General features: G+C 36.5%; 1 protein-coding gene across 3 annotated transcripts in view; it reads right to left on the bottom strand.

Annotated features, from left to right (window-relative positions):
• LOC132402779 (echinoderm microtubule-associated protein-like 4) overlaps positions 1–11,508 on the bottom strand; it is a 236,529-nt gene extending 225,021 nt beyond the window's left edge. Inside the window, exon 1 of one of the 3 annotated variants that reach the window (XM_059985765.1) lies at positions 10,962–11,508. In XM_059985765.1, coding sequence (XP_059841748.1) covers positions 10,962–10,986 — 25 coding nt within the window. In that variant the 5' untranslated portion in view covers positions 10,987–11,508. The remainder of the gene's footprint in view (positions 1–10,961) is intronic. The other 2 variants (XM_059985767.1, XM_059985766.1) reach the window with 2 other exon arrangements.
• Positions 11,509–11,847: the final 339 nt, after the last annotated feature.

Raw genomic sequence — 11,847 nt, forward strand, 5'->3', positions numbered from 1 at the left:
GCTTGTTAAATTACTGTTCTGAAGGCCATCTATCCATCAGTCATTAGCCATCAAAACCAAGCTGACCAGGGATACCGCAAATTTTATGTGCTCCCACCTTTTCACCTCCTTCAGTTGACCAACCATTGAAAGTGCCCCACTCAGGCTGTCCCATATATTGCAAATTATTCTAGAGTGAATACAGTATTTTTAGGCAATTGTTACAGTAATGTTACTAGAAAAATCTTACATTAAGCATGAATGATTTAACACTACTTGCCATTGCATAAGATTTAGTATCACAAATTAACTTTTTAAATCAATTTTAGCTGAATTAAGTGATTAAAAATAAACAGGAAAACAGAGGACTGAAATCACCTGATCACAGTGACCCATAACACAATTTTGATAAAGTTAACTTGAGTCTGACTAAACCATCATATTTTTGAATACATTTATAAAAAAGACAGTATCTATATGGGTTCCAGAAAACTTTTGATATGCCTCTGTATGAATTAGAATTATTTCTTACATCCATCTCACAACATGAGGGAGTAAAAATCTTTATATTGCATTTCCATCGCTACGTACAAGCAATAAGGAACAGAAGTGTGGGAGGATATTGCCCGAACACTAAGACTGTATCTACATCATTGTTCTGTGTACATGTACTGTCAGATATGAAATCAGACCAATGTGTATTGATAAATCTGATGCCTGGTAAAAGATGCCAGACAGAACCAGGTGAAACGGTTTGCGGTTGGGGATGCTGGAGTCCCTGATGACCCTACGCGAGTGCTTGCAGAATTAAAGCTAATCATATGATATGCTGGAAATTAGCAGGAATGGAGAAAGTACAAATAAAGATAAAAGTATAATTTGTATACTGGGATTTATAACCATACTTTGTTTTTAAATATGTATTGAGAATGAGGAGGAGAGCTTATTTTTAAAAAAATCTAAATTGAAAATGATATTTTATTAACTAGAACAATTAACGATGCAAGTGGGAGCTGGTTGTTAACGTATAGAGTAAGGTTAAATGAGTTAATAAAAGTATATAAAAAATAAACCTAATGGAGCAAATGTGAACTTACATACTTTGAACCCAAATATGTTAAGTCAACATTTAGTAATTATTTCACAACATTTTGGAATAAAATAAATGGATTGGGATACTTAACACGCAAGTACAAAAAGCTAGGAGACACTTATTCCTACAAAAAGGCACACAAAAGTAAGGAAGCAATGTTTTACTTAGATGAAATCTTGATCAAATCATAATGTGCAATTCACATCAAATAAAATTAACAAATAGAAAGTTTTGTTTGTTACATTTTGGTATCATTGAAAATGGAGAAAAAAGCAGGTAAATAAATCTGAATTATATTGCCGTATTAGACACAGATGACCAATCTGATTTCTAACATACCTGTGCATCATTTTATGGTTCCATGCAAGGTGTAACTGAAAATGTGATTAAAAATCCCTTCTTTAAAAATAAACCCATTACTTTGCTGCCACAGGAACTCGAGCAAAATGTGGCACATATGTAATGTAATGGAGAATGTCCTGTGTAACCCAAGGCAGCTTTTCCAAATAGAGCAATAAACTGTTAGTACAAAGGCTGCAAGTTGAGTAATCTATATTCTGCCTGTTATCTGTCTTGAGGGTCAAGCTGCTTAGATGCCAGTCACTGATCAATCATTCAGCTGCTTGTTATGGTGTCAAGCTCCAAGTTTCATACTATAAATGATGTCATTAGATTAGCCTTGCAGAATGGAATGGCTTACCGACCTTGCCTCCATTATCATAACAAGGATTCAGAATATCGGAATAACTCCTGTTAAGATCATCACTGTTTGCTTTGAAACATACTTAGAATTATAGCTGAGGAAAATATGAATAAATTGGGATTGTCATTTTGCATCAAACAGTGGAAACCAAGAGGAGGCAACTGAATTGTACAAATTAAATTAGAAGACAATATAAATAACAAGCACACATCTCCTTTAGCTAATGGGTCAAAAACTAGGATGCATGGATTTAAAGTCATTTATAGAATGATTAAAAGAGGAGAAGAGGAATTATTTTCTTTAAAAAAACACAAGACTGTGGTAAGAATCTGGAACTTGCTGCATAAAAGAGTAGTAAAGTACGTAATTATTACCCCAAGATTTATTTTCTTGCAAACATTCACAATAGAAGAAATACAACAGACTCAGTGAAAAACTACAAAGACTGACAATCAATGTGCAAAAGGTGACAAACTACAAATATAAAAAACACAAATAAAATAATAAGAAAATAAATTATACTATAAACATGAGTTATGGAATCCTTGAAAGTGAGTCCATCAGTTACGGAGCCAGCTCAGTGAAGTAATCCCTGATGGTTCAGGAGCCTGATGTTTGAAAGGTGATTACTGTTCCTGCACCTGGATCTATGTTCAAGAGTCATAATCTATAGTTATGAGGTGGCATGTAGTTCTTCAACTGGCAGTGGAGCAATGGACCAAACAATCCTGTGAGTTGTAAAATTTCCGGGATTATTTTATGATCCATTAGTCCACCTTGACTTTACTTCCTCTTACAAATAAAATCTCTGAACAATGCCCATCCTTACCAGTGTGAAAATGTTCCATTTTGCCATCTCAGTAATCCTGGATATTTGAATAAAATTACAGAGATTAATGTCATGGATCTTAAACTATGAGAGCATGACTTAAGGTGAACCTCATTTAAGAACCTTTGCAGCCAGAAAACATTTATTCTGGGATGACTTCAAAACGTTGACACTCAGAAGCTAGTTTACCAGGAGTTCCTCAATGTTATGAAAATCACAAGCACTGGAAATCAGAAAAATGGAAAATACACAAGATATTGAGGAGGACAGGTTATTCTCTTCAAATCCCTTTTAAAGTCCCTTTTCACCTTAAAACACGAGGGCATTGAAAGGAGTTTGCACTCCCTCACCACTACCAGACACAGAGTACCTGACCAGATATGCAAATCCTTGCCAGGGGTGAAGGTAGAATCAGATACAATTTTCAAAGTAAATTTAGACAGCTACTTAAATAGACGAGGCATAAAGTCATAGAAGGACCCAGAGCAAAGGCGCAGAAAAGGCAGTGTGTGAAGATGGTTAAAAAGATTGGCATGGGTACAGTGGGATAAAGAGCTGTGCTATACATTTCTATGATACATGTGAAAAGAAAAACCAGTAAATTTCATCAGAACAGGAAAAAGAGATTCACAAACACGAGAAAATCTGCAGATGGTGGAAATCCAAGCAACACACACAAAAATGCTGGAGGAACTTAGCAGGCCAGACAGCATCTATGGAAAAGAGTACGGTCGACATTTCCGGCCAAGACCCTTCATCAAGACTACTTGAACAATGTGTTTTCTCTCTTCAGTTCTAATGATAGATCTCCAGCACAAAACATGTTCTATTTATCTTTACACTGATTTCTTTCTACTTAATCTACTGTTTCCAGGTTTTTCCATTTGTCTTTGTTTTGCATTAAGTTTATGTGAATCAGAATTTCACAAAAAAGGTAACATTGTTTAATAATATTTTGAACAATGTTTGTATATTTCATGAAGTAATAACTGTAAGCATTCAATTTATTTAACGAATGATTCCATAAAGAACACTGCACCATTTCTTTTATGATACCAATTTTGGTTTTCTACTGCACTACTATAAAGTTCATACTGCGCATTTATCACTCATTATGTAAAGAATTATTGATTGTCATTCCTTCATATTTAATTTTTCACCTTTTTAAACATGTTTCCTTTTTGTTCTGGTCATGGTTAAGCTTCATTTACTGGTTCACATTCTCCCTTTCCATACCTTTGTTAAATCTTACTATCTCAAGGTAATCTGTGAGACAGCATGGCGAGTACAAACTCTACTGATTAGCCAGATCTCTCTCACTTTGACCCCTAACAAGTTCTGAAAACACACAAGGCTTGCCAGTTCCCTCTTCATAGATCCAATACTTCACTTGGAAGTTAACTATTCCTCATGACTAGGAACACAATGCAACCCTAATATTTGGTCCCATAACCACGCCAGTTGTCATCAATGAGGTAACATGCATTTCATTTTTACTTACTACCTTTCGATAAAATTGCATAATAAACATTATAAATAATATAGCTGTTGCAGCAAAAAAAAACAACCCAAAACAGTTCCAGTTTCTCTGAATTGCAGGTGTTCTTGCAAGTCCATTTAAAAGTTCACATGGTCAGATAAGCTATTGATATTATTTACATTGTATGTGGAGAAAGGTACAACCATCTCCACTACACTATTTTTTTCTGCATCAAGCATTTTTTTTTAAAAGAGTCCACTCCTATGATCTATATGCAGTTCATAGAAAGGAGTATGCATCCGCAAATCATGTACACGATTTAAAGTGGCCCTGAATGTACATTATAATGTATTCATACGTGCATGGGATGATGTTATAAATAGAATACATAATGGCTGACAGTTTATGTATAACCACAGCTGAGCCTTACCAGAAGTCACAAGTTACCAGGATTCCCTCTCTCTCTCCCCCCCACCACTAATTTATTTGTCATTAACTATTCTCTTTAGTAAAATAATCATAAAATAATCACAATAAAGTATTCTAATTGATATTTTGATACATTGTTGCTGGTGTATAATAATAATTGAAAAGTACAATAAACTCAAAATGCTAAAGTTAAAAAGTGGTTTCATTTAATGGTATGTTCAAGTATTTTCTTAAAAGGAAGAGATATCTGCTACATTTTTAGGAGTTGCTGATGCACTGATTTCTGCTTCCCTATTTCTCCACAGACCTAGCAGAAATGGCATAAGAGTACATCAATGAGTTGAAGCTTGTTACATAATTTGATCAATAAAAACTGTTTTATGGCATTCTTCCATTTGAATTAGAAAATATATTCTCTACAGTTAGCACTACAATGACGTTATTCAAATCGTAATGTTCAGTACAAGAGCCTGGCTTCCAGGGTCCACCATTGTAACCTGCAACACAAAAAAAAATCCCATGCAAATTAAAAACCACAATCTAATGTGCACTTTGATCTGCTGCTCAAACTATACAAATGCAACTGGAGAGTACTACATGACCAATGTGATACATAACTTTTTGGGGGAACGGGGGTTGGGGGGGAGAAAGATAAGCACTATCTTACATCAATGGATAAATAGCAACAAGCAAAATTCACTATGTCCAGTTAATGATCTGGAGATTGTAGGCTTTTCTCCACCCCATTCACCTACAGTGAGTTTCACTATTGACAGCAAAGATCATAATGAACAAAGCTAGTTCATTTAATAAGTAGGCAGCATTTCTTTCTATTCAACTTTAGTTCAAAGGAAAAAATGCAAAAGAAACTGTATAAAGGGCTATTACTTCGCAAAAATATGTGCCACGCTGAGACGGTGAGGTCCAGGGTAGATCATGTAAACCAGAAACAAGGATCTTGCAATAGAGGGAGGACATTTAGCCAACTGTATTCTCTGAAAGAAATATCCAATTCATCTCACTCCCACCTCTTCCTTCACAGCACCGTCATTTTGACCACTTGTCAAAAGTAGAAGCAACATTATGATCATGACTATGGGAAACTATAACTCTTTATTCTTCACAAGCTACCTACACAGCTTCAACATAGCATGTCCAATGCATTCACCTACACCACTTTTCCTCTTTGACCAGGTAATGGTATAGATCTTGCACTGTACTGTTCCTATTCATCAAATCATAGCCAAATATTATCCCTCACTCTCACACAATTATTTCTCAATATCCAAGAATCCCTTCTGTTTCTCATCCACACACTTTCCTCAGCAAACCCAAGTTCCATATACAGTGATAACATTGAGCTCCTTTGTAAATATTTGTCAGTACAATTCCACAAGCTCAATTCTGTCATACTACATGACATCCTATATTAGATGAATATAAATTTAACGCAAATAAATATGGGAAAACAGAGAACGTTGTCCCTGCCTGAACCTTAAATCCCTGGCCACGTTACCGCCTATAGACAAGCCAACTCATTTGCAACCTTGATGATACAATTGACAACCCAGCTAACTACATGTCCAAAAAACTCTGCTGCAATAAAACGATCCATCCATCTAGAATATATTACTCACCTCACCTGCGCTTCTTGGCTATTTAAACTTTTATTCTTGACGTTGTTTTAAATAAATTTAAATTAATCCGAACACTCGTGGCTTGCCACCCATCTTCAACCCTACAGAATTTAAAAATTCTGCCACAACTTAAAAATTCTCATTCTTTTTCTAAATTCCATCAATGTATTTTGTCTCCAAGTTTTAAAAATCCTACTGTTGATCTTTCATTCTTCTACAAGGTGTCTTAAAACCAGGCTCTGACAAAGCCTCTAGTCACATGCCTTTCTAGGCAGGGTAAAAATTCATTATTCTTTATTTGATAACAATCTTCATCAGCTCTGTGCACATTACGCTGCATGTACTTTAAAAGTACCAATTATATTGTTTTTGCTGGTGCAACTCTGAGCATGTAAAACTCTTGATCTTCACTGCTGAAGACAACACCAAAGCCAAGAATGTCATTTCACAAACAACTCAGCACATTATCAGAGAGCAGCACTGGGTTAGACAAAAGGAAACGAAAGCTGGAGTCCATGTAAAGTAAATTACAACTATAAATGTTGACACTTGTACAAACTGAAACACCAGATTTAAATCAAGTTAAAAAAAAACTTCACTGTCAGACATTTATTTAAACAGGAAATTCGAAGCTGTTACAGATTTAATAGGCTCAACCACCATTTAAACTGCAGATTCATTTTTCTGCTACTTTTGCAAGCAAGCTGTGTTATTGCTTTCTAGCATACGCATAGACACTACTTATTGGCTCAGTAATTTATTCCCTGGTTTCAAGTGACATCATAAATCAGAAAACCAAAGCTCCTCAAGAGTAACACAGAGGTCATCTGAACTCTAACATTAAAATTAGTAGCCTTGTTGCTTCTTACTACCAGCCATAATACATACCACACTCATAATAAAATTAAAGCAACCTAAGTGACTGTCAAAAGTACCACAATTATTGTGAGAAGCCCACTTCCTCTAATGATCTTTCATTTTTAACTCTCAAATTATAAATTCTGCTGGATAGTAATGGAAAAAGAAACTTTCAATAATTTTAACATGGAAGTATTTTACAATATTTTGCCTGATCACTTACAGTGTGTAATTACAACTTACAATTTTAACTTACCAATCTGATGCAAAATATGAAACAAAAGGGATAAATTTCAATTGTACAGATTGAAAACAGTATAAATATAAAAGCCTTCATTTTAAAATTTTCAAACCTAACCATTTTTGAAGTAGCAAAGACTTTCAATTATTGAAAAATAAAGATACTCAAGTTGGCTTTGATTTGAAGTTCTACAATTACGATCGGTATCAGTGAGCAGGGCACCATTTAATACATACAGCCTTTGTCTTAATTAAAAAGCTTTGCAACCACAAAATATCACATAAATCCATTCAGATTACTTCAAAAAGTATTAAAAATGTAACAAATTCAAAAGAGAACATTTTTTAATGTCCACATTAAAATATTAAAATATTACATTTAATTATAATACAAGTCAATGATTTATTTAGGTAGAACACAATCTAAATATAGAGCAAGGTGCCATTCTGGAGAACGTTGTAGCAATTTCAGCATAATTAAAGCAAAACACAATTGAAATAACAGATTATAAACTATTATTATTGTTGCCGTCATAATGTTGTCTTAATTATAAATACACATTGGTTAGAAAGGTAACTAAAATGAAGCATGGGCAATACAGTACATAATATATTTTGCATTATCCTTTTGATTTGCATCATAACAGTATGAGCAACAGCATAGTAAACACCCTTAAGAATCTGTGAATGATTGCCATCGCTGTTCCAATATCAGTTCATCATGGGAAAAGATAAGGAAGTAGGCAGCAATAGCTTGAGAAAGGGCATAACTCATAGCAGCTAAATTATAAAAGTTACAAATATTCATTACTTATTCCATTACTATGTGCTATGATTTCATCAAAAATATGGTTTATATTAGTCCAATTATTCAGAAGATGTTGCATTAATCCATTCATCACACCAGATTACCAGAAGTAGAGAAAAAAAAAACTAAAAATAATGAAAAGAAGTTAACTCTAACACTACAGCAATATTTCACTTGAAGATAAACAATTGTGGGTTGTGCTATTTAATTGGAAGAAAGGAGACTGAATTAGGAAGACAAATTCCAAACATAATTTCTCTTAATCAATGTTGCCTATTTCCTATTCTCAGTCGTCATCTCATTCTCCATTCTTTCGGCAGAAGAACTACACGCTATGAAACATTTCAATTTGATTACTCCGCACCCTCAAGCTACAGGATACAAATTATGGAACTATTCACAATTTATCTTTTCAAATTATATTGAATCTGCATTACTCCATTTTCAAAATCAGTATTTCTTTCCCCTGGTTTAGTGTCCATAAACAAGTGCAGTATTGCTGATGCTTTATACAAAGTTTCAGTACAACTGATACATTACATTTTTAAACACTGACTCTCAAAAACAGAAAGTATTTAATTAGCCCTATTTTGTTACTGTGCATGCTCAGTGATACCATATACAAACACACAAATATCTTTGCTCTTCCGCATCTCCTCGCCTGTCACCATTAAGAAACTACTCCTATTTGCCTTTCAAGATGCAAAATGGATATCACATACTTCCTTAAATTGACCTCGATATTCTCCAATTTGGCCAGATCTTTGGAAAACAGCACACAACATTCTGATCAGAGGTCAAATCTGTTAACTTTGAACTGTTATTTCTAACTTCCAACCAACTATAAAACCACATTAAAAAATGATTACTCAAAAGGTAAATTCTGCTTTTCAATCTCAAACCTAATGTCAATTCCACATGGCCATATTATCAAATCCCTCGTGCAGAATTTTAATAAGCCATTTCTAAAGGTCCATTTTAGCAAAACTCATATACACCACGTAAAATTACACCAGACTAGTTAAACACAAATTTCCTTTCACAAATATATTTCAATTACCTGATACTTTGCCAGCTGTTCAGTTACACTGTAGGTAAATTGTAAATCTCTATGACACATAGCCTCTCCCCCTACTACCAGCATTTAATAATTGAGTTGTTTGCAATTTTTCAATCTGAATTCCACATAATCCCTAAGTATTGGACATTTTAAAGAAATTCCAGTTAGTACATCTGTAGTTTATTTGTATCATGAAATGCATCTGGTCCTAGAGATTTCACTTTTATTTAGCATATTTTCCTGTTATGATTTTTACAAATCCCTTAAACAGCCTGTTTTCTATCCCCTCTCTTAAGTGTGAAAATACATAGCACTCATTCAACAAGTCTGGCATTTCCTTTCTCACTAGAAGCCATCCTCAATAATTCCATATTTCCTTTACAATGCTGTTCCTCAGGATATACAATGTAAGAGCTAAGATATTTAAAAGCTATAGCTATTGGATCTCATATCCTTAACAAGTAGTATAATTCAAAAACATGCTTTAAGTATCTTTCTCCTATAACACTTTAACTTATTGGACATATCTGTATTTCCTTTGCACTTTTGCAAGTTTTTTTTTGCTTAATACTCTCTTACCCTGGGGTTAAGTATTGCTTTTGAGAGATTACTGGTTTAGTTTCATACATAATACTCATTACTCCATCAGCCCAATATACCACGGCTTCTTCTCATAATCAATACCAAATTGAATATATTTTACAAGATACATAGATTTATTTGGACTGTTAAGTAATTCCAGTTTGTTACACTTAATGGCCCGTTTACTCACCATTTCTAAAACACGAGAAAACTTCACACAGACACTGAAGAAACAAGACCATTTGGTCCAATCAATCCAAACCAGTCCTCATGTTCTAATCGAGCCTTTTATTCCCATATTATTATTATTCAAATATTAGTATTCGAGCTACAATGATCAAAATAACCAGATGCTTCTTTACCCACTTAAATACGTATCGACCTTCCAATTAATACCAACGTATCGGCCTCAACTACTCTATGCGGCAGCAAATTCCACCTTCTCACCATTCTCTGGGTGCAGGAATTTCTGAGGTCCCTGTATGATATCCTAACGCTCGTGTGTGTATACAGAAGGTTACTAAGTTTGCTCTTCCCCTAAATATTCTCGGCCATCGATCAAGTTAGCTGAATAATTATTCTGCCACAGCTGTTGTGATATTATCAATCGAATCACCAAATACAATTTTGTATTTCCCTCCGCAGCTCGACTAGTTTATTTAATGAACTCTGCAGCCACGTAAGTCACGTTTTGATCCACATTAAACTAGCTGGAGTCAATCGGTGACTCTGCCACTGGGACTTGCGACATTCCACTTGGCGAAAGACATCGGTTAGGGTTCCGCTACAGGTCGCTTCTCAACAAAGTGCAACTTCATGCAACTGCCTCAATCTGATTCAACGTTATGCCTCGCGAAAGAATCGGGGGCAAGGTGTCCGCCAATGGAGGCACCTGTGGGACTGCGGCAAGGGCTTCCCTGGATGCGAGTCCCGCCGCTCGGCGCTAGGACCCGGGGGCGCTTCCCGCTCCGGACTCAGACGGGGCTCCTGGCTCCGGCGCTGCCGTAATCGGCGAGCAGCCGCCCGGACACCAGTGTGAGCACCGGCCGAGGGGCAGACCACATGCTCCCCGCATCCCCGAGCTCGGCGCCAGCTGTCACGGCTCCAACACGGCCAGTCATTTAACTGTACAATACACACACCAAAGTTAGCCGGTCCTGGCAGGCGGTGCTCGTGTCGTCGTCTCACCGCACAGCCCCTGGGTGCTTTATTTCGGCCATTCCTTCGGGAGCGGCTCCCTTTTCCCCCCTTCATGCAACTCACCCAAACTGCCGGCGAAACCGTCCATCTCGCAGATCGGAGGGAGCCCTCGCTTCTGTGCCTGCCCAGCCCGCTGGCTCTCCGGATGGATCTTTCAGTTTAAATTCCTTCCTGCTCCCGTCCTGTTCGTGGGACACGGCGCTCGGCTTCACACTCGGGGGAACCCGCACCGCCTCAGCTTCATTTGCTTGCCAGAGAGAGGTTCGTCAATCAGCCGCCCGCACGATTTTCCCCTCCCTCCCCTTCGAAACTCGAGCTTAAAGAAAACGCGCTCGTACTCAGCCTCGCCTTGGCAGCCACCGTTCAGCCTAACAGCATCACTGCGCAGTCGCAACACAATAGCCGATTTGTCCCAGATGCCTCTCGGGAATTGTAGTTTATCATCCTCTCCCTCTCCATTCTTTTCTTAGCATAAACCCTCAAAACTTACTTTTTCCCTGAAAGTAAAGTTCCTAATGTCTTGTTCAGTTCAAATGTGAAAATGTCTTAAACATAAATCTATAGTTTTCTTCAGATGTATGGCTATATGTCTTAAAAGTAGGAATAACCACACGAGAGCCAGCTTGTTGGAAACTCAAAAGTTCAAATAAATTTTCTATCAAATTACACTTATGTCACCATATACTACCCACTTCAATAGGGTTGCTATAGCCAGGGGTGGCAATGGGACAATCTCCCATATATGGGCCGAAACGTTGACTGTACTTTTTTCCATAGATGCTGCCTGGCCTGCTGAGTTCCTCCAGCATTTTGTGTGTGTGTTTCATTGAAATATATGATATTCTAAGAGGGTTTGACTGAAAGAGTTAATTGCTGAAAAGCTGTTTCCTTTGAATGTGCAACTTGGTACTGGGTATCATTGTCTCAAGGACTAGGTTGAAGAGAAATT

The sequence above is a fragment of the Hypanus sabinus genome, chromosome 12 (assembly GCF_030144855.1).
Source record: "Hypanus sabinus isolate sHypSab1 chromosome 12, sHypSab1.hap1, whole genome shotgun sequence".
Taxonomy (NCBI): Eukaryota; Metazoa; Chordata; class Chondrichthyes; order Myliobatiformes; family Dasyatidae; genus Hypanus; species Hypanus sabinus.